This window comes from Mustela putorius, unplaced genomic scaffold (genome assembly GCF_011764305.1).
Source record: "Mustela putorius furo isolate JIRA1106 unplaced genomic scaffold, ASM1176430v1.1 tig00003834_pilon_pilon_pilon, whole genome shotgun sequence".
Classification (NCBI taxonomy): Eukaryota; Metazoa; Chordata; class Mammalia; order Carnivora; family Mustelidae; genus Mustela; species Mustela putorius.
Window position 1 is genome coordinate 136,108,085 of NW_025421987.1, and position 20,292 is coordinate 136,128,376.

Genomic DNA, 20,292 nt, shown 5'->3' on the forward strand with positions numbered 1-20,292 from the left:
ACCCTTACTGTGGAAGGTCTTTGGTTATGTCTCATTCATCTGTCAAGAGTCTCATTGTCTATTTTAGTATCACATATCAAGAAATGGAAAAATCCTTAGAGGCCATCTAGTTCAAGCTTTCCTTTTACATAGATGGAGAAATTGAGGCCTAGAGGGGGTAGTAGGATATTAACAAATAAAGAACAGGCCCAAAACGGAGTCACTTGTGCTGAGACCTACATCAGCAAACCAAGGCAATACATAGTTGAAGTTTCAGCCTCTCCCAGGAGTGTGGCCTTTAACTTGTGAGGTAATCTGCCTGGTAGACCCCAACCTTCCAAAGGAAGGTCATCTTGCCAGGAACAATCCATTTGTTGCTGGAAATTTTCTTTTTCTTTCTGTCTATGAGAACTTTCCATTTTGCTCAGATCCTCAGAGCTCCTTTCTAAAGGCATACTTTGGAGATGTGCACGTTTGATTTCAGACCACTGCAATCAAGTGAGTATCACAATAAAGCAAGTTAAATGGGTTTGTTGGTTTCCCAGTGCCCTTAAAAGTTGTGATTACACTATGGTGTAGTCTATTAACTGTGCAATAGCATTACGTCTTTTTAAAAAAAGTCTAATAAATAAATAGTACCTATATAACCTTAATTTAAAAATATAGACACAGAGGGGCGCCTGGGTGGCTCAGTGGGTTAAGCCTCTGCCTTTGACTCAGATCATGATCTCAGGGTCCTGGGATTGAGCCCCACATCAGGCTCGCTGCTCAGCAGGGAGCCTGCTTCCCCCTTTCTCTCTCTGCCTGCCTCTGCCTACTTGTGATCTCTGTCTGTCAAATAAATAAATAAAAATCTTAAAAATATATATATATAGACACAGAGACATGAATAAATGCTGTTGGAAAAAGTGGTCACAATAGACATGCTCTTTGCAGGGTTGCCACAGACTTTCAATTTGTAAAAACAAACAAAAAAACAACAAAAACAAAAACATTGTGGGCAAAGAGCAGTAAAATGAGGAATGTGGTTGCTAGATGGGTTGCTGTCCCATTCATGAACTGTTTACTGAAGCCAATTAAATCTTCAAATTTACTCGGTTGAATTTTTATTTTCTTAACAGATTTGGTGGAAATGGTGTGGGACAAGAGCGGACAGCTTCAGAAACAACAAGAAACACATGGATTCGCAAACCCTTTGAGTTCTCTGTCTTTCTCACCATTTCCAAAGGTTGTGGGTAGGTTCCTCAGGTCTTGTGGAGGCCGAGAAAAATCAAGGCCATCCCACCTCAGGATTAGCTTTAGCATAAGTACAGCCATCTCAGACCCCTGTGCCCAAGGGCTGAACTTTCCCCCACCCTGTTTTAGTAACCCCCACCCTGTTTTGGTTCCAGAAACCCCCACCCTGCTTTAGTAACAGGAACCCATAAATACCCCTGCCTTAACCAAGCTCAGGGTCCAAGTCCTTACTCTGCTGTGTTGGGTATACTTGGGCCTAAGCTTAAGCTTGTTGAATAAACCCTCGTGTGATTGCATAGGTGCTTGGCTCCTTGGTGGTCTCTCGGACGAGAAAACCCAGGCACAACAGTCTGAGCTCTGCTCTTTGCATTCAGCTCCTAGTCAAATTGTTTTTCTAGTCATTCTCACATTTGGAGCTGCTGGTAGTTTAGACCACAACTCTCCATTTGTATAGAAACCCCAGTCCTTGGTTCTGTCCCCGGATAACACATTGGGAACTGCTGGTGGTTTAGGATGCCATTCCCCAGTTGTATGGAATTAGTCCATAGTGTCCATTCCTCAGGTACTACTAGTTCAATGCTTTCTCCAGTCCCCAGCTCCACTTTGGTGGTAGTGGACACAGGGCCTCCTCTTGGCCATGCCACAGTAATATCGCTTAGTTACTGCTGGCGTTGCAAGGCCACACATTTGTTTGTCTTGTTTTTTGCAGATAAAGGTTATTGCTAATGAGAATCTCAGAAGCCGAAAAGCTATAAAAATTGGTGAGAATGTGTTTAACATTCAAATGCTGTTAGGCACTTATACCTAACCCAGAGACTCCTGTATTAGGATGGATTGGTCACAGAATGGGTTACATTAACAGTAAGTCATCTTTCAACCTTAAGAAAATGTAATGTGCTAAGTATGATATGCTAAAATATCACACAATCCCCAAGATTAGTTTGGTTCTGAGAGACCCAAAGGCTTAGCTTTAATTAAAATAATAATACATAAATAAATACATATTTATATAAGTATAAATATATATAAAATGTGTGTGTGTGTACATATATATCTTTCTGAAGTTCCCAGCACCTTTCCCAGAGCTGGCACAAAGCAGATGCCCACCAGATACTAAAAAAGGAAAAAAAAAAGAAAAAGAAAGAGAGAAAAAAACTTGCCAAATCTGGCAGATATTGAAACTATGCTCTAAACCTATTCAGAGCCTGCAGATGGGATCCTGGGAAATACTGACTGGCAGAAGCTGGCTAAAAGGAAGAGTTCTTAGCAGTCAGCTCCCTCCTGTCTCTGTGTATAGGACCTGGTAGAGAGATAAAAATAAAATTTCATGTTGTCCCTTTCTAAATCAGGCCTTTGGTTTTTGATCTTTGGCAGTGTCTCTGGAGCCTGTGAAGATAATATCTTTTGTACCCTCTTTGTGTACCTCTCTTGGGTCCCTCTGCTTGCCTAATAACTGCCATAAATATTTACTGTTTAATTTGGTTGAAACCTGATGAGATATTTGAAAGGATTTAATAGCTCTGCAATTAGAAGACCAACCAAATTGGAAGCTAATATTCAGGGCTTGATAGGATTTTTTTTATATATATATATAGGAATTTTTAAAAGCCTGCTCTCCTAAGCTAAATGTACCCAGAGGGAAAGAACATTCCAACACAGGTATATGGGTGTGTCAGTTTCCATACAATTCCGAATGCAACCCAATTCTTTGAGGAATTAGAAGCAAGTGTACTTAACACTTAAGTGTACTTAATATTTGCAAGAACAGAAGAGTTGCTCTAGAAACAATTCAAGGTCCACTTGTTCTTTTTGACAATTAACCTCACCTATTTCATCCCCAAATGTTTGTAGGTCTGGTAAAATTCTGGCCTTGCAGAGCCAAAGTCCTTGGAGGAATTTGCATTCTTTCCATCTTTGAGATGTAAAATTTCTACCAAGTCCTCTCTTATCTTCTTATCTCTTATCTTCTCATCTGGGTCATCTTCTTGAAATGCAAACTTCAGGGAGGTAATTCTGAACCGGAGAAAAAACTCGAAAAGGGAAGGGGCTTTAAAAATGCGAATTGTTGTAGAAGTTCTCCTGTTCAATACAGTCCACAGCTTTTTGAGATTCTTTGTCCAGGACTGTTATGCCTGAGTTTTTGCGTCCGAGAGACCACCAAGGAGCCAAGCACAGATGCAATCACACGAGGGTTTATTTGACAAGCTTAAGCCTGGGCCCAAGTATACCCGACACAGCAGAGTAGGGACTTGGACCCTGAGCCAGATTATAGTCAGAGTTTTTAAAGGCAGAGTAGGGGTGGACTCGGCGGTAGGTGAGGACAAAGGGGATTAGGGATGTTGTAATTCTCTAAGGACTTTCGGAAACAAGGTCTCCAAGACCTTGAGGGGCTAGCTATTGTTGGGAGAGAGGTGATTTATTACCAATAATAAAAATCTTCTCGTGAGACCCTTTAGATGTGTATCAGTGGGCCATATACTTGGGAATGATTCTCCACACTATCTGGGAGGTTTAGAGATAAAGTTTCCTAAAGGAATTGTTAAAGTAGACTTGCAGGATTCTGGTCGGACCTGTTGGGGTAGGGGGTCAGTCAGGCTAGGATTGTTCTTAGCAAAACCTCAAGGTGAGGGCAATTAAGTCCCCAGGGGAGAGCCACTCTGTTTCAAGGGCTTGTCAGTAGGTAAGGAATTATAATGATTTTCTTCTGCCTCTGTTTCCCACATCAGCTAAACTTGAGGTGGGATGGCCTTAATTTTCTCAGCCTCCATAAGGACAAATACAAATCTCAAGTGTCTTCTCCACAAACATCAACAGAAAGAGCTTTGACAACCTGAGCAGGTAATTATTCTAACTCTTCTTTTTTTTTTTTTTTTTTAAAGATTTTATTTATTTATTTGACAGACAGAGATCACAAGTAGACAGAGAGGCAGGCAGAGAGAGAGAGAAAGGGAAGCAGGCTCCCTGTGGAGCATCCCAGGACGCTGAGATCATGACCTGAGCCGAAGGCAGCGGCTTAACCCACTGAGCCACCCAGGCGCCCCTCTAACTCTTCTTTTTTTTTTTTTTTTTTTTTTTAAAGATTTTATTTATTTATTTGACAGAGAGAGATCACAGTAGGAGAGAGGAAGGGAAGCAGGCCCCCTGCTGAGCAGAGAGCCCGATGTGGGACTCGATCCCAGGACTCTGAGATCATGACCTGAGCCGAAGGCAGCGGCTTAACCCACTGAGCCACCCAGGCGCCCTCTAACTCTTCTTTTAAAAGCTAGTGAGTTTTGCATTATTATACCCATCCCGTAATTTAAAAAAATTTTTCAAGTTTTTATTTTAATTCCAGCTAACATAGTCATGGTTAAATTTTTTTTTAAGATTTATTTATTTATTTATTTGACAGACAGAGATCACAAGTAGGCAGAGAGAGAGGAGGAAGCAGGCTCCCTGCTGAGCAGAGAGCCCTATGCGGGGCTGGATCCCAGGACCGTGGAATCATGACCTGAGCTGAAAGCAGAGGCTTCAACCCACTGAGACACCCAGATGCCCCATGGCTAAATTTTTTTAATGAACATTTTAAGGCTTTTGTATCTGTCTATGTGTTTCTGTGGATGTATGGTATTTTCTTACTTCTGGATGTCATTGCCACAATTTGCAAAAAAAGCTCTATTTAATCAGCGTGAGGAAAATCACTTATATGAAATAAAGACTTCAAAAACTCTTAGAAATATAAAAACTTAACCCAAATATTTTCCAAATTCTGTGATCTAGGATTAATCTTTAGTAAATAAAAGCTAGTTTAAGATTGTTGGGTTTAGGGACGCCTGGATGGCTCAGTTGGTTAAGCAGCTGCCTTCGGCTCAGATCATGATCTCAGCGCCCTGGGATCGAGTCCCACATCGGGCTCCTTGCTCCGCAGGGAGCCTGCTTCTCTCTCTGACTCTGCCTTCCACTCTGTCTGCCTGTGCTCGCTCTCGCTCGCTCTCTCTGACAAATAAATAAAATCTTAAAAAAAAAAAAAAGATTGTTGGGTTTAATTAAAACAGGCATGTCTTGGGTACGTGGGTGACTTGGTTGGTTAAGCGTCTGCCTTTGGCTCAGGTCATGATCCCAGGGCCTGGGATCGAGCCCCACATCAGGCTCCTTGCTCAGTGGGGAATCTGCTTCTCCCTCTCCCTCTGCTGCTCCCTCTGCTTGTGTGCATACACACACTCTCTCTGTCAAATAAATATATAAAATCTTGATGATGATGATGGTGATGATGATGATGATGGTGATGATGATGATGATGATGGAAACATCACTGTGGGGCAGCCAGATCCTGTGGAGTCCAGGGCCGGGGTTGGGGGGGCAGGCAGTGAAAGAATTCACCCAAGGCAGAACAAAGGAGATAGAAGTTTATGGAATACACCACAGGAAGCAATGGGCAGGACTCAAAGGAGCAATGGTCTGGAGGCAGTAGTGGTGGCATAATAAGAAGGAAGGTGAGGAGGTATGGGAAGGTATGGACTTTTCCTCTTTTTTGCTACCTGTGCCCAAGTGTAAGTAGACCACTGGTGTCAGCTAGAGCTCATGGCTATTTTGAGGCAAGTCACCTGGTGGGCTTATTTGCATTCAGCCAGCCAGCGGGTCAGGAGTCACTGTGAGCCCTTCTACCTAACTCAAGTGTCCAGTGCTCAAGCCTGCTGCCTGGGAGCCAGCTGTACCAGCTCTGCATGCAAGCAAAGTAGCATGTATATTTTTGCTAAGAGAAATTATGAGGAGTGGAAATTAATTTTTGTTGAGGGAAAAGAAAATCATTTTGTTTTTATATTTAAGCTTCTTCCTCCCACCCCCACGATTGGGAAAGAGAATAAACACAAGACAAAATATGAAAAGAAAAAAAAATGAAAGAATAAAAAGGTGTTAGGAGGCTTGTAGAAAAGGAATCTTGGAAAAATAATTTCATGTGTGATCCAACTGGCTAAGATTGGAATGGATCTAATCAAACTTTTAAAAGGGATTAATGAATTTTAACATAAAAAAATGTACTGGTATAGGGATGCCTGGGTGGCTCAGTGGGTTAAAGCCTCTGCCTTCAGCTCAGGTCATGATCCCAGGGTCCTGGGATGGAGTCCCACCATGGGCTCCTTGCTCAGTGGGGCGCCTGCTTCTCTCTCTGCCTCTGCCTGCCTCTCTGCCTACTGTGCTCTCCCCCTCTCTCTGATAAATAAATAAATAAAATCTTTATTAAAAAAATTATACTGGTATAAAGTTAGAATTGGTGTCATCTGTGCTAAAAGAATGTTTTCTGATACTCTTGGTCTTCTCTTTAAGAGATTATGAAAAGTTTTTTTAACCTTTTAAGTAATCTTTCTAGAAAACAAAGATTTTTGTCTTGTCAATACAATTTCTTTTGTTTCATATCAGATCTTTGATTACTTAAGAAAACTGAGTCTTCTCCATTACAATATTTAACATTCTGTATTTGCCAGTAAAGTTTCAAATTATCACTGTGGTCAAATAGATAACCAAATATTCTTATGCCCTGAACTATGATCCTATTTGACTGTTTTTAAAACCATTTGATATTTTTTGACAAACTTTCCAAAAATCAAATGTTAAATGAAGTATTTTTAAAAGACTGAAAGAAAAAAGAGAATGGAAGAGAAGGGGAGGGAGGGGGAGGGAAGGGGAGGGGAAAAGGGAAGGGGGAAGGGGAGAGGGGAGAAGGGAAAAAGGGGGAAGGGGAGGGGAGAAAGAATGGAAGAGAAAAGAAATGAGAAGAAAAAAAGGAAGGAAAGAGAAAGGGAGGGAGGAAGGAAGGAAGATTTGTTGTGTTTATAAAAAGGGAATTGTTAAACCAGTTAGGTTTATTTGCTATTAAATTACAGGGGAAGCACTGTCAAATAAGAAGTGATATACCATGCCCTCTTTATGTTGTATTTGTATAGTTATCTGTAAGTGTTCCAGAAACTGTGAAATTCCTGGAAAACTGAAATGTCCTGGTGTAATGTTATCAGTCATAATTTCAGTTTCTATCTTAAAATGTTGTGTAGAGAAATAGCCAAATTTTCTTGTTGATCCATTATGATAAGCTCTCATCTGATCTTTAACTGTTGGCATTATAACTCTTTTATCATTTACAGACAGTTGTTTCACTCAGATGCTTTTGGCCAAAGCGATTCTGCAAAAGTCCTTCATCTTTGGGACACCTGGTTGGCTCAGGTAAGTGTTGACACTTGGCTTTGGCTCAGGTCATGAACTCAGGGTCACTGAGTGTGAGGCCTACTTAAGATTCTCTTTCGCCCTCTGCCTCTGCCTTCCTGTACCTCTCATGCACAGTGCATGTTCTCCCTCTCAGAAAAAAAGAAAAAGAAGAAAAAAGGTGCTTTATCTTCAAGGAGATATAGGGAAAGGACTTTGAAAAGTACAGGTTTCTGATAACTTTAATATCATAAAACAAAACTGGGTAAGGATTTCCAAAACTAATGGAAAAACTGGATTCAAGCAAAACAATATTAATTACATGGATCTGAATGAATGTAGGAGGATGATTATAATTTTTTATGACTTTTTGTTTGAAACATTGCTGGTTCCTTAATGTTTTGTTTTTCTAGATTTAAGGAAACCTTTCCTCTTAAGCTATCTAAGACTTACTTGGTAAATAACACCTTTGTAAACAAAGATGAAACATTTACTTTTTCTTGATCCTGATACCTCCAGAAATCAGAGATTTTTGAGTATTCTTTACATGGTGATATAATTATTTATTTGCATAAGTTCAATAAGAATCTGATCTCCTTGTAACTAGACACAATCTGAACACTGGCAATATTACCAAGGCTCTGGAATGTCATGTGTATAAATTCAGATAGGACTGGACAGCTGTAAGGGAATAAAGTTGACTTTATAAAGCCAGTGAAGCCCCTTGGAAAAATCAGCCTAATACTCTGCCTACAGGGTTGCTGGCAGTCTTACCTGGTGAGTAAGGAAGATCATCTCCTGACAGGCCCAGGAATCTAAAAATATTTGGGGGACCTTGAGAAAGGAAGAATTCACCCAAACCTGCCATAGTTATTGCAGGTAAAAATCTAATAATGAACCCTTGGCTTGGCTTTCTGGCCTCAGAAGCTTTGAGGAGTTCAATATGAGATTCCTCTAAAAGGAGCTTATATTTTGTTTTTGACTGGTTTGGGTCTCGGGGACAAGCTCTGAAGTGCACACAAACGTTGGGAATTATCCCGCTTACACTAATCATTGTAGTATCCTTGGCATGCTGTAGTCTCTCAAAAGCTTTAAATGCATGCTTGCAGCCACTAACTACCAAGCAAATGATCTCTCCTAAGACCGGACTATCAAAAAGGACCAAAGAGAAAGACCAACTAAAAAATTGTGAACCTGAAGTCATGATCTGTGAACACCACAGAGATTCAGCAAAAAAAAAACATCATGACCTATGACACAAAGAGGGTAAGTTAAAGCTGTGAGAACTACAGTGTGGTAGCTGAGAGTGGCACTAATGCCTTACATTTTGATCCCATCTCTTAGTTAAGCTTAGAGTCTGATCTAAAGGAAAAATTGTTTAAAAAGACATCATAGGCCCAAAATAGAGTCACTTGTGCTAAGCCCCATGCCAGCAAACCAAGACTTCACACCTGACCTCATTGCAATTTTTGTCTTTCTCAGAAATGTGACCTTTAACCAAGTCAGTCTGGAATTACCTGGTTAGCACTAGTGAGGTGATCTGATAGACTCCTACCTTCCCCCAAAAGAAGGTGGCTTTGCCGGAAACATCTACTCTTTGCAGGAAATTTTCTTTTTTCTGCCCTTTTGTGCCTATGAAAGTCTTCTGTTCTGTACAGCTCTTGGGGGCTCCTTTCTGCTTGCTAGATGGGATGCTGCCCAATTCATGAATCATTGAGTAAAGCCAATTAGATCTTTCAATCTACTCAGTTAATTTTTTTTTTTTTTTAAACAAGGAACAGACTCTGGATCACAGTGGATCGGTAGCTGTGCCCGGGTTTCCTGTCTTCTAGCTCAAGTTCCCTTGGTTACTTGGAGCCAAAGAAGCAAAAATCCTCTCCCTGACTGGAGTAAGAAGATGCTGTGGGCTAGGGACAGGCTCCTGTCTCCATCCCAGTTTTCTCCCATGGGGGGGGGCACCATATTAGGCAGTGGCAACTGGCAGCATCTGTTTTCTTGGCAATTCTATTGAGATGATGGTAAGGACAAGCACATGCAAGAAAGCTAGGTAATGAAGAGAAGATAGAGCTGGAGACATTGGTGAGACTGGTGGGGAATTTGGGAGGGGGCAGAGAGGGAGGTGCTGTCCTTATGCAGGGTCATGGGCCCTTGCCTCTGCCCTACCTTGACCTGCCATGCATGCATGCTGGCTGACTAATAAGAAGTCAGAGGCTGTGCTGGCCAGCGAGCCAGATACAGGCATGCTGTGTCCAGAACCACCCCGTATAGGCTTGCTTCCCTGCATTCCCTTTGCCTGTGCTCCTCAGGCTCTCTTAAATTGGTTCAGAATTCAAACATGGGAAGGCTTTCCCATGCACACACAGGCAAATAAGTGAATGTGTGTGTGTGCACATGTGCAGCTACACGTGTATTTTTTCCTGATGCCATCTTCAGTCCTATCATTCCCCATCTCCCATGTCTGAACTAGAAGCTTTCCAAGCCAAGTCTACCTCCAGCAGACCTCTTCCAGGGTAAAAAGTGGGGGCTTTTTACTTTTTGGGAGATGCCTCCTGTCAGAAGTCCTGGCTATTCTCCATTCCTATAAGAATCCTGACCTACCAGCCACATTGCGCCCCATCCCTACCTTGACTCCAGCAAGGGCTTCCACAGCTGAGGTTGTGATCAAGGGAGACTTTGGCCTGTGTACCTCTGTTATCACTGAGATTATCTGTTGTGAATAAAGCTTTCCTGTGGCCAGCCGCCCACTTGTGCCTTATCTTGGTCATGTGTTGACTGTTTCTTCCTCAATTAGAGTAGAGCTCAGAATGTACCTCTTGGCTCTTTGGTAATTCCTGCGTGCTCTTGGATTATCTTCTGTACTGAGAAGGGAAGGCATTTGTGCCCTTGGTGGGTCTCTTGGCCTTTTTTTTTTTTTTCCTTTAAAGATTTTATTTATTTGACAGAGAGCACAAGCAGGGGGGGGGAGTAGCAAGGGTAGAGGGAGAAGCAGGTTTCCTGATCATCAGGGAGCCTGATGTGGGACTCGATCCCAGGACCCTGGGATCATGATCTGAGACGAAGGCAGACACTTAACCAACTGAGCCACCCAGGCACACCTGTCTCTTGGCCTCCTTGCTGCCCTACCACATGTCAGAGACCCCTAGGAGAAAGAGAAGATCAGCAGCGTCAAGAGACCAGATTGGGCTGCTGACCTTAGTATGCAAACTGGGTCCTTACTACTCTCCTGACTTACCCCCAATGTCTATTGTGTGCTGGTCCCTAGAAGGGACTTCTATGTCCTCTGAGTGCTGGAGCTACTCTCAGTATTTGGGGTCTATCATAATGAGAGGGATTTGAGCCAGGAATGACTTGTTGAGGGTGTTGCAATTGGAGGGAGCTGCTTGTGTACTGGCTAGAGCTCATTCCTGTGCTGGGCCCAAGAAGGTCCTCTTGTGAGGCTTGTGTTCATCATCCTGTCCATAAATGATCCTCAGATTCTGCAAGCCAGAGTGAGTGAGTTTTTCATCAAACTCTATCCTTCCCAGGCCACAGCCAGGGAGTTGAAGTGTGACAGGTCACGCCAGGCAAGGCTGGATTAAATATTAACAGTCATCACTGCTTAGAGGAACAAGTGCCCCAAAGTCAGGCTGCAGAGCTGTTTGGTGGCCCCAGGCTGACCGGTAGACATGACTCAGTTTGCCCAGGTCCTGGCTGAAATAGGTGACTTTGGACGCTTCCAGATACAGCTGATGATACTGCTGAGTATCCCCAACTTCCTGTCTGCTTTTTACATGTTCGGCCAGGTCTTCATGTTCCAGGATGAGGCCCACCACTGCTCAGTGGCCTGGGTGAAGAACCACACTTTGAACCTGAGTACCACTGAGCAGCTGACACTGAGCGTGCCTCTGGATGCTGCAGGCAAGCCCGAGCCCTGCCTTATGTTCCGGCCGCCCCCTGACGGTGCCACCCTGGAGGAGATCCTCAGCCACCGCTTCAATGAGACACAGCCTTGCGATGCAGGCTGGGTATATCCTGAGGACAGGCCTCTGTCCCTAAAGAATGAGGTAGGGCTGCCCTTCTGCGCGTCTGCCTGTTTGGGGTTGGTCAGCAGCTCTGTCCGGCCCTCTGCCCTCAGCAGCTGGTGCTGCTGCTTCTCTGTGTGCCCTTCAGCACTCACACCTGAACGATGGACCATTGGGGTGCTTTTTCTTTTTTCTTTTTGCCACTCATCCTGCTTTTCTCTTTGTCCTCCAACTATTGGCCCCTTAATCTCTCTGTCCATGCTCTCTGTCTGGTCTGTCTGCCCATCTGTCCATGCATCTCTCCCTATCTTTTTGTTTGTCCCTTTGCCTATGTACCCAGCTTGCCTTCCTTCCTTCCCTCCTGCTTTCCTGTCTTTGTTTCTTTCTCTCCCTCCAGGGTTCCCATCTATCTGTCCATTGGCCTTGGTCATTCAGTCAGTCCCTGAGCTCTGCTGTTTACCTAGCTTCCTGCTTGCCTGCTGTGGGGCCCCTGCCTTCCAGCTGCTCTCTCCAGAGCTATGCCTGCCTGCCCTCTTGAGGATACCCATGACTCTAGGACTCGTCCTGCAGGTGACAACACTTGCTCTGCTGACCTTATTTTCTTAGGAAGGATCCAGACAGGTCAACAGGTTCCCATTTCAGCCATCTGAGCAAGAAGGGCTCTCTGGAAGCATCCATGCCTACTTTGCTGCTTCCCAAGAAGCAGGGACTGAAGCACAGAGAAGAGAGATGACTTGGTCAGGGCAACCCAATGAGCTGATTGTGGAGGTGGGGCTCCCCCTCAAGTCCCTCCAGGCACAGGAAAGAGCACAGACAGTCCAGAATCCTGAGGTATGGGCGTTGTTGGGAAGGTCTGGACAACTTACCTTGATGGTGGCAGATACTGAGCCTTTGTGGAGAGGGGACTTGAGTCCAGAGATTAAACATTCACTGCTCCCCCTGTGAGTAAAAAAGTATTTTACTTTTTAGAGGCTTTCAGAGAATTTTGTTTTAACCAAAGGAATTCACATTTTTTAAAAGATTTTTTAAAAGTAATCTCTGCACCCAATATGGGGCTCGAGCTCACAACCCTGAGATCAAGAGTTGCGCGCTCTACCAAGTGAGCCAGACAGGTGCCCCCCAGGCATTCAGTTTTTAAAGTGTGACCATAAACCTGCCCCCCTGAACCCTTGCAGGCTGAGGATAGGTCCTCCCTGTCTTCCTCCTGACCTTCCACTTCATTCTGCCCCACAGGGGTATAGGCAGCCTAGGAGCTCTCCCAGCAGAGCCCAGCTGGTCCTCATTGCCCTCTCCATGTCCCCAGCATCACCATCATGATAGGGTCAGCCTCCCCAGGTCCTCAGATGCCACGGGTGCCTACTTCCACACGTGCTCAAACTCTCCCTACCTGTCCAAAAACCATCCTAAAAGCCCAGGCAAGCAAGCAGACTGCTTGGAGCCAACTCTAGCCCTGTTCATACTCTCTGTGCTGGAGTGTTGGCATGATTTTATTCAGTCAAAGCTCCCTGAATATTTACTGTACGGGGACCAGTCAGAGGAGGGAGGCACCTTGCTCTCCTTCTCTGAGGATTTGAGGCTACCCCCCTTTTCTTTAATCATCAACCTAGCCTGTGCTAGCACTGGGGTTGGGCTTTGGACCTCTTGTCCTTCCCTATCATGTTTCTCCTGCTCTGGCCCTCCCAAGGACTTCGAGTCTCAGGAGAATGTCCACCTTTGGTCCTTTGCGCCCTGCACCAAATGATAACTCCAGCTTCTCTTCGAGAGCTTCATGGCTGTGAGCTCTTCTACCTCTGTTGCACATCTTGGGGGAGGGGCTCTGCCACACCAACTCAGGGGGCTCTCTCTGAGCTGACATCTCAACTTTCCTTATTACAGCAGCTGCATAATCAAATTGAATTTCAGACAGGTCTAATTTGAGAAGAAAAGAGCAAGTTGCCTCATAGGCTGTGTGCTCTTTTATACAGAGTATATTTCTCCTTCTCAGTCTACCTCCCAACATTTCCTAGGTGTCCATCCGTGGTAAAAGATAGCAGGACTCCCAGTCCTGTTGACATGAGTCTCTAAACACGGAGGGAAACACGTTTGGAGTGACTAACCACAGTGTGACCTGTCCTGGGACGGGAGAAGGGACAGGAATGGTAGGGAAGGAGAAGCCGAGAGAATGGCCATACCCGGGACTGGAGGCGTGAAAATGCTTGGTATGTTTGAGGAATGCTGACGTGCAAAGAGGTGGGAAAGTGGGCAAGAGCTGGCCCTTAAACTGTCTTCAATACAGAGCTGAGGAATTTGGGCCTTCTCCTAGAGACCAAAGGGAGCCACTAAAGCTTTTGGAACAGGGGCGGGAGATGTGACAGGTGTGTACCAAGAACGGGGGCTGGTGTCTGTGTGCCTCTGTGACAGGCCCCAGGGAGAACCATTCACTGTGGGTGTTAGGGCTGGGGAGGTTAAAGGCTGGCGTCCCAAGGGGGGAGCCCTCTTGTCTCTGATCCCTCTGAACACGATCCGCCACTTCTTGGCCCCTCTCCAAGCCTTGGTCTCTGTGGCTGCACAGTCGGAATGATAAGCCTTTATGTGGTTAGAATGAGGGTTTAATGAAATAGCAAGTCTATACACTATACGGAGGTAGTGAACGGTGGCCACTGAGTAGGGGCACTGGCCCTGGGAAACTCCTTTAGATTGGCACCCATGCCTTCAGTCTGAAATGTCTGTCCCCAGCTGTGACTTTCCTGAGCACGGTGGCCAGGGCACCCTCTGCTGAGCTAACATTTACTGAAGGCTTCCTGGGTGACAGCCCCTGTGGTAATAATCATGTTACGCATTCCCCAACAATCCTATTGTTTGCTATAAGTTATAAATCCTGTAAGTTGCTCAGTTCAGACTCCAGAGGCATCTTATTTTAAAGAGTGTCTAACCACAAAGGCAACCTGTGCTTGCTAAATAAAAACCAGACAAGCTGGAGCGCGGGGGAGTGAGTTCCAATCCCCTGTCCCGCCTCATTTCCTCCCAGGTGCAATCAGTGAATCATTCCACATATATTGAAAATTAACAGTTGTTTTTGAGAAGAGAATAGGAGCACAATGGTGTCTCCTGGGTTGATTAATTTCTTGCCAAAAGTTATTTTGACTGATGACGATTGGCTAGTTGGCTAGCTGTAGGTATTTGTTCATTTACTGATTCATTCGGTAAAAATTCTTTTAGCTTTCATGCTGTTTCCGTCCATGTCTGGGGCAAAAGGGGTATCTGAACTCCATTGCCATCCAGCAGTGGACGGAGGATGATGAGCGTAACCTCTCCTCCATCAGGGCAGTGTGCCAACAAATCAAGGACTGTCGTGAGAATTAGGTAACACATGGGAAGCATTTAGGAGACTACCCAACACAGAGGGAGCCCTCCAAAGACACGAGTCATGGAGAAGCTGTCTCCACGGGCTGCGGAGGAGAGCTCATGTGTCTAACCTGCAGACATTCCCATGCCAGGAGCCCAGAAGTCCCTGAGGGGCCCAGAGACCAGTGGGGGTGGGGGTCAGTCACACGTGCCTCCCGATGCGCACCTGCAGCAGAAGCGTGCGGAGTTACGCAGCCATGCTTTCTCCACTCAGTTTCTCAGATCATCTGTCGGGTTCTCTCTGAGTTGGCAGAGTCTCCGTGTGTGCACGCGAGTGAATCCGCACACACATGAGGGTTTCCTCCCCATATTCCTCCGTCCTAATCTCCTGCAAGTGGTGCGTGAGGGCTCCGTGGGATTCTCGCTGCCTGTGAATGATTAGAGTTTCATGGAGATTTCGCAGCCAGATGAGAAAATTTGAAGGGGCCCAAGTAAGTCACAGGGGTGTCCTGGCTGTGGGAAAGAGGCCCGGTTGGTCAGGAAGCAGCAATGAGTCCAGTGTCAGAGGTTCCAAATTTTGTATCCTTAGTGTGTCAGTAATTCTCCATGGCATCTCCAAGCCAAAAGAAAAACCTAACGGTTTTATGTGTTAACTAGTTAGGTCCAAACAACTTAATAATTAAATTCTAAGAACTTAGTAGCTGTTTTAAGAAATAATGTGCATTCAGGGCTCCTGGGTGGTTCATTAAGCATCTAATTTTGGCTAAGGGCATGATCTCAGGTTCCTGGGGTCAAGCCCCTTGTCCTCTGGTTCCTTGCTAGGCAGGGAGCCTGCTTCTCCCTCTCCCGCTCCCCACCTCCGCTTGTGCTCTCATGTTCCCCCTCCCCTTGCCTTCCCCCCTCTTCCTTGCAAAAAATTACAATACAGTCTTTAAAAAATAAAAAATAATACATGCACACTGAAAGAAAATATTTTTCATTTTTAAACAAATAGTCACCTATTAATAGGATCTATGTACCTACTGGGAGCTGCATAGTGTCTCCGTCCTTGAACATTTTCTCTCCACATGATGCTTGCTTTTTTTTTTCCCAAAACAACTGCCAAAAATACAGTGTCACATCGATATGATGTTACTGAAAGGAGTGTAGCATGATCTCCTGTTGCAACAGAACTGTTCTTAATTGGCAGTTCTTGTAATATCAGACAGATGTTAAATATTCCTATATTTCCCTTTAAAATGTTAAATATTGTTCTGTACCCCTTAAATTTATTCTGGTGTCCTGAAGTGACTGCACACAGTTTGGGAACCATGGGCATCTGCCCCAAGAGGTTTGTAAGTGGGTGGGCTAGATGACAAAGGACTTGCTGTCAGCTGCTCCTTGTTCACATCCACCTGTGTCTGCCTCAGTTCAACCTGGTTTGTGATCAGAAGTACCTGAAGGAGACCTCTCAGTCGGTGTACATGGCGGGGCTCCTCGTTGGGGCTCTCATCTTTGGGCCCCTCTGTGACTGGTAAGAACCGTGACCAGCTCCCCCCTGACCTAGCATTCTCCTGTGTTCCTGGCACGGTTTCCCTCCACGCCCTTCCCTGGTGTCCAGGGCAGGACAGTGTGTCCTTCCCTGGATAGAGAGCCCAGGGCAGGGCTGGGTCTCCCTTTCTTCCCCTCCGAGAGATTCCCTCACAGACCTACCTCTTTGTTACTCCAGGATCGGCCGCAAGGCCACTATCCTAGTGCAGCTGCTACTCTTTGCCATCATCGGCCTGACCACAGCCTTCATGCCCAGCTTTGAGCTCTACATGGTCCTGCGTTTTGCCGTGGCTACTGCTGTCGCTGGGTACACCTTCAGCAATGTGTCCCTGCGTGAGTGGACCCTGAGCTGTGAGGTGGGGCCTTGGGGTCTGAGCAGTCCACGGGCGCAGACTGCCTATGGGAGCCTTGTCGGGAGCCCAGGCCACAGGTGGCCACACGCAAAGGGGTCTGAGGTCCATGTGGACAGAGCAGCAACCGGGGAGCGCCAGGGAGGGACAGTGCCAGGGGCTGGCCTGGCCTCAACCTCTCTGTTTGCACAGTTACAGAGTGGGTGGGGCCCTCGAGGAGGACGCAGGCTGTGGTCCTGGCCCAGTGCGCCTTCTCCGTGGGGCAGATGGCGCTGGCAGGACTCGCCTATGGCATCCGAAACTGGAGGCTTTTCCAGATAGCGGGCACTGCACCTGTCTTGCTGCTCTTCTTCTACTTCTGGTGAGGAGGTACTTCCCAGAAGCAAGCCACCCCCCTGGGACTAGTCTTGCGGAAGTGTGGTTGGAGTGTAATACTGACATTCGCCTCACAGAACACTCCGACAGCAAGGGGTGTGGGCTTCGGTGTGCACTGGAGCAGCTGGGACAGCCCCTGGGGCAGCGGGGGGCTCCGAGGTCACAGCCATTCCCGACCTGCAGGGCTCTGCCAGAGTCAGCACGGTGGCTTCTGACCCGAGGAAGGGTAGAGGAGGCTAAACAAGTGATCCAGAAGGCAGCCTCAGTCAACAAGCGGAAACTCTCCCCAGAGCTCCTGAGTCAGGTACTTGGTACAGACTGAGCCCAGCTCTTGAGCCTGGCCCGCACAGACCTTTCTACCTGGCCCCTCACTGTGCATCTTCCTACCAGCTCGTCCCAGAGAAGATAGGCCCCTCAGGGAATGCCCTGGATCTGTTCAGACACCCGCAGCTCCGGAAGGTGACCCTGATCCTCTTCTGTGTCTGGTGAGTACAGTAGGGCCCAGGCCCCTCCCTGAGGCCATGCATCTGCTGCGGCTGCAAAGGGCTGCATACGTGGCTGGGGGATGGTGACTGTCAGGGACGGGCTGTGTGGTGTTATGGGTTTCTCCCGCTGTGATTCCCTCTTCAGCAGGCTCCCCCTGAGAGTGACGATGTCTCGTCACCCAGCAGTCACAGGGATGCCTGGACACTTTGTAGGTTTGTGGACAGCCTGGGGTACTTCGGCCTGAGCCTCCAGGTCGGTGACTTTGGCCTGGACATCTACCTGACGCAGCTAGTCTTCGGAACCGTTGAGGTGCCCGCTCGCTACTGCAGCATCTTCATGATGCAGCGGTTGGGCCGCAAGTGGAGCCAGATGCTGACTCTGGTTCTGGGCGGCCTCATGTGCATCGCCATCGTCTTTGTCCCAGCAGGTACCAGGGCTGGCTCTCCCACGCCCTGGCCCCTCACCCCCCAACCCCCGCTTCCAGAAGCCTGTCACTTCCCTTCTAAGAGTGAAGGCTCCCCTGGGGGCCAGGTGCAGAAGGGAGTTTGGGAGGGCAGGGTAGGGGTGGGGCCCAGGGCATGGGGCCATCTCCCTGCACGCGGCTGACCAGCATCCCTCATTAGATCTGCCAGTGGTGGTCACTGTGCTGGCTGTGGTGGGCAAGTTTGCCACGGCCTCCGGCTTTACCATCTCCTACGTGTACTCTGCCGAGCTCTTCCCCACCGTCATCCGGTAAGGGCTCCTGCCCCGATGCCCTGACTTTGGCCATCCCTCTCTGCCCTCACCACTGGTCCACAGAGAGCTTATGAGGCTGGCTCAGGGGCAGCAGTGCTGGTGAGGCCCAGGGCCACTGTCAATCTAGTCCCTGTGTTATCCTAGGCAGTGGAAGACAGATACAGAAGTAGGCTATGCCCTGGCCTCGTCAAGACGGGGATATGGAGGAAGTCTAAGAATGAATGGCTGAGAAACAGGAACACTCAGGTGGGGGTTGGGGGGTCAGGCAGGAGGTCCAGTCTTTGGTCTGATATTTGGTGGTGAGCAGGAGGGCAGCAAATGGATAGGCCTAGAGGTGGGAGAAGCGTGGTATCTGGCTGGACTACCAGCAGTTAGTATACGGAAGCAGAGAGCAGAGGCTGGCTGGGCTGGGTGAGCCTAAGGAGTCTGTGGGGCCATAATGAGGGTCTGGGCTCTCTCAAGGTGGAGCTGGGGTAGAGCTGTGGCCTGGAGTTGGGACTGGGTCTGCTCAGCTTGTATTGGCCTTCCCCCAGGCAGACGGGCATGGGGCTGTTGGGCATCTTCTCGAGGATTGGGGGTATCCTCACCCCTCTTGTGATCATGCTGGGCGAGTACCAGGCAGCCCTCCCTATGCTCATCTATGGCAGCCTCCCCATCGGGGCAGGCTTTCTCTGTGCCCTGCTGCCAGAGACACGTGACCAGCCCCTGAAGGACACCATCAAGGACCTGGAGCAGGGCCCCCAGCCACGGTGAGCTGCTTGTTTCTCTGAAGCCCAGACGTCTACCTCACCATGTGTCCACTGTTGCCTAGAGGCCAATATGGGGCCCCTCAGGAGCCACAGACATCTGACTGACTTTGGGCCAGATCCTCATCCTCTGGGGAGAGGTGGTGAGGGATACTGCCATGTGACTAATTCTTGGCCAGTCAGTGATGGCCCCCTGTTCCCTCCAGGCCTCCAGAGTCAGCACCTTCAGAAAAGGAGACAAAGGCCTTGGGAAGAACATCCAATCCAGGGGCAACTTTTGTGAGCAGTACATACCTCTAATTGTGTCTCTGGAGCTGGAGCAGCAGCAGCAGGGAGCTGCCCGAACACCCCCTGGAAAAGGGTGGCACCTGCCCACAAGTCCCAACTCACAGATGGAGGCAGAACACCCTGGCCTGGTCCCCATGCTGGCTGCTGGCTGCCTGGTCCTGAAGCACATGGACCTCTTCTTGGTGCTTCTCATCAACTTTCTCACCCCAGCACACTCCTAAACCCTGTTCGTGGTAGGACCTCAGGTGTATCTTGGATTTCACTTGTTCTCTGATAGTCTTGTGGGAGTATGGCTCCTCTGGTCCCCTCAGTCTGGGGTTAAGCTCAGAACAGAGCAGATGCTTATAGCCTTTCCAAGGATGTAGGAGGAAATTGTGAAGCTGTGGCCTCCATCCAGGCTGGTGGGAGAAAAGGCTATAGAAGAGAAGAAGGTTGTAGTTTCTTCTCATGGCTGGGCCAGGTCCTGCTTGCTTGGGTGGGGCTGATGAGATAATAAAAGGCAAGTAGAGGGCAAAAAACAAATGCATCTCCCTCCCCCCAAGATAAGAGTAGGGTACATGGGACATTTCTTGGACACTCGGGACTGCCCAAAGACAAAGGAAGGAAAAAGTAAATGGTCACTTGGTGAAGATCACAGATTTTACAAGAAAAGCACAATGTTAAGAATAGTCAGACCTTCAGAAATGCATAAGCTCAATTTCCTGGAAGTCCTAACATCACCTCTGTCCCCCCATATAGGATTTAAAAAAAAAAAAAAAAGACCTATAGAATCAATCATTCCTCACACTTAGATTACAGCCCTTCCTGCTCGAGGGGTCCTGTTGCCATGCTTTAATAAAATCTCCTTTTTATTTATTTTAATTTTAATTTTTATTTTATTTTGCACTGAAAAAGTCTCAAGAATTCTTTCTTGACCATTCACTCTCAGATTCAAACTCCAAATTATATCATTTTGGTGTCCAGTGTGGGGCTCAAATCTTTGCATCTGGAATTTGAGCCTCGGTGCAAACTTGGTGAATACTTACTCTTCCCTCCCTTTCATTTCAGGATCTTTTCAGGAGTATAGTC

At 47.1% G+C, this 20,292-nt stretch overlaps 1 protein-coding gene across 5 annotated transcripts; it reads left to right on the forward strand.

Moving 5' to 3' along the window:
• The first annotated feature begins 861 nt into the window (after nt 1-861).
• On the forward strand, nt 862-20,079 carry SLC22A13 (solute carrier family 22 member 13). 5 transcript variants are annotated; one of them, XM_045089134.1, is made up of 14 exons: nt 862-1,214; nt 3,942-4,053; nt 7,332-7,410; nt 9,165-9,278; nt 11,172-11,432; nt 16,124-16,227; nt 16,423-16,577; nt 16,787-16,955; nt 17,153-17,273; nt 17,360-17,454; nt 17,668-17,882; nt 18,079-18,187; nt 18,724-18,939; nt 19,143-20,079. In XM_045089134.1, the coding sequence occupies exons 5-14, from the start codon at nt 11,178-11,180 to the stop codon at nt 19,234-19,236; spliced, it is 1,533 nt and encodes a 510-aa protein (XP_044945069.1). In that variant the 5' UTR covers nt 862-1,214; nt 3,942-4,053; nt 7,332-7,410; nt 9,165-9,278; nt 11,172-11,177; the 3' UTR covers nt 19,237-20,079. The 5 variants fall into 5 exon arrangements, with proteins under 5 accessions (XP_044945069.1, XP_044945071.1, XP_044945068.1 ...); XM_045089136.1 differs by lacking the exon at nt 862-1,214 and having other exon boundaries at nt 3,887-4,053; XM_045089133.1 differs by lacking the exons at nt 862-1,214; nt 3,942-4,053; nt 7,332-7,410; nt 9,165-9,278 and having other exon boundaries at nt 10,419-11,432.
• Nucleotides 20,080-20,292: the final 213 nt, after the last annotated feature.

Coding starts and splice junctions, on each gene's coding strand:
- SLC22A13 (XM_045089133.1), top strand. CDS start 11,055: ATGACTCAGTTTGCCCAGGTCCTGGCTGAAATAGGTGACTTTGGACGC. Junction 16,228..16,422: donor TTTGGGCCCCTCTGTGACTG/GTAAGAACCGTG, acceptor TTGTTACTCCAG/GATCGGCCGCAAGGCCACTA. Junction 16,956..17,152: donor CTGCTCTTCTTCTACTTCTG/GTGAGGAGGTAC, acceptor CCCGACCTGCAG/GGCTCTGCCAGAGTCAGCAC.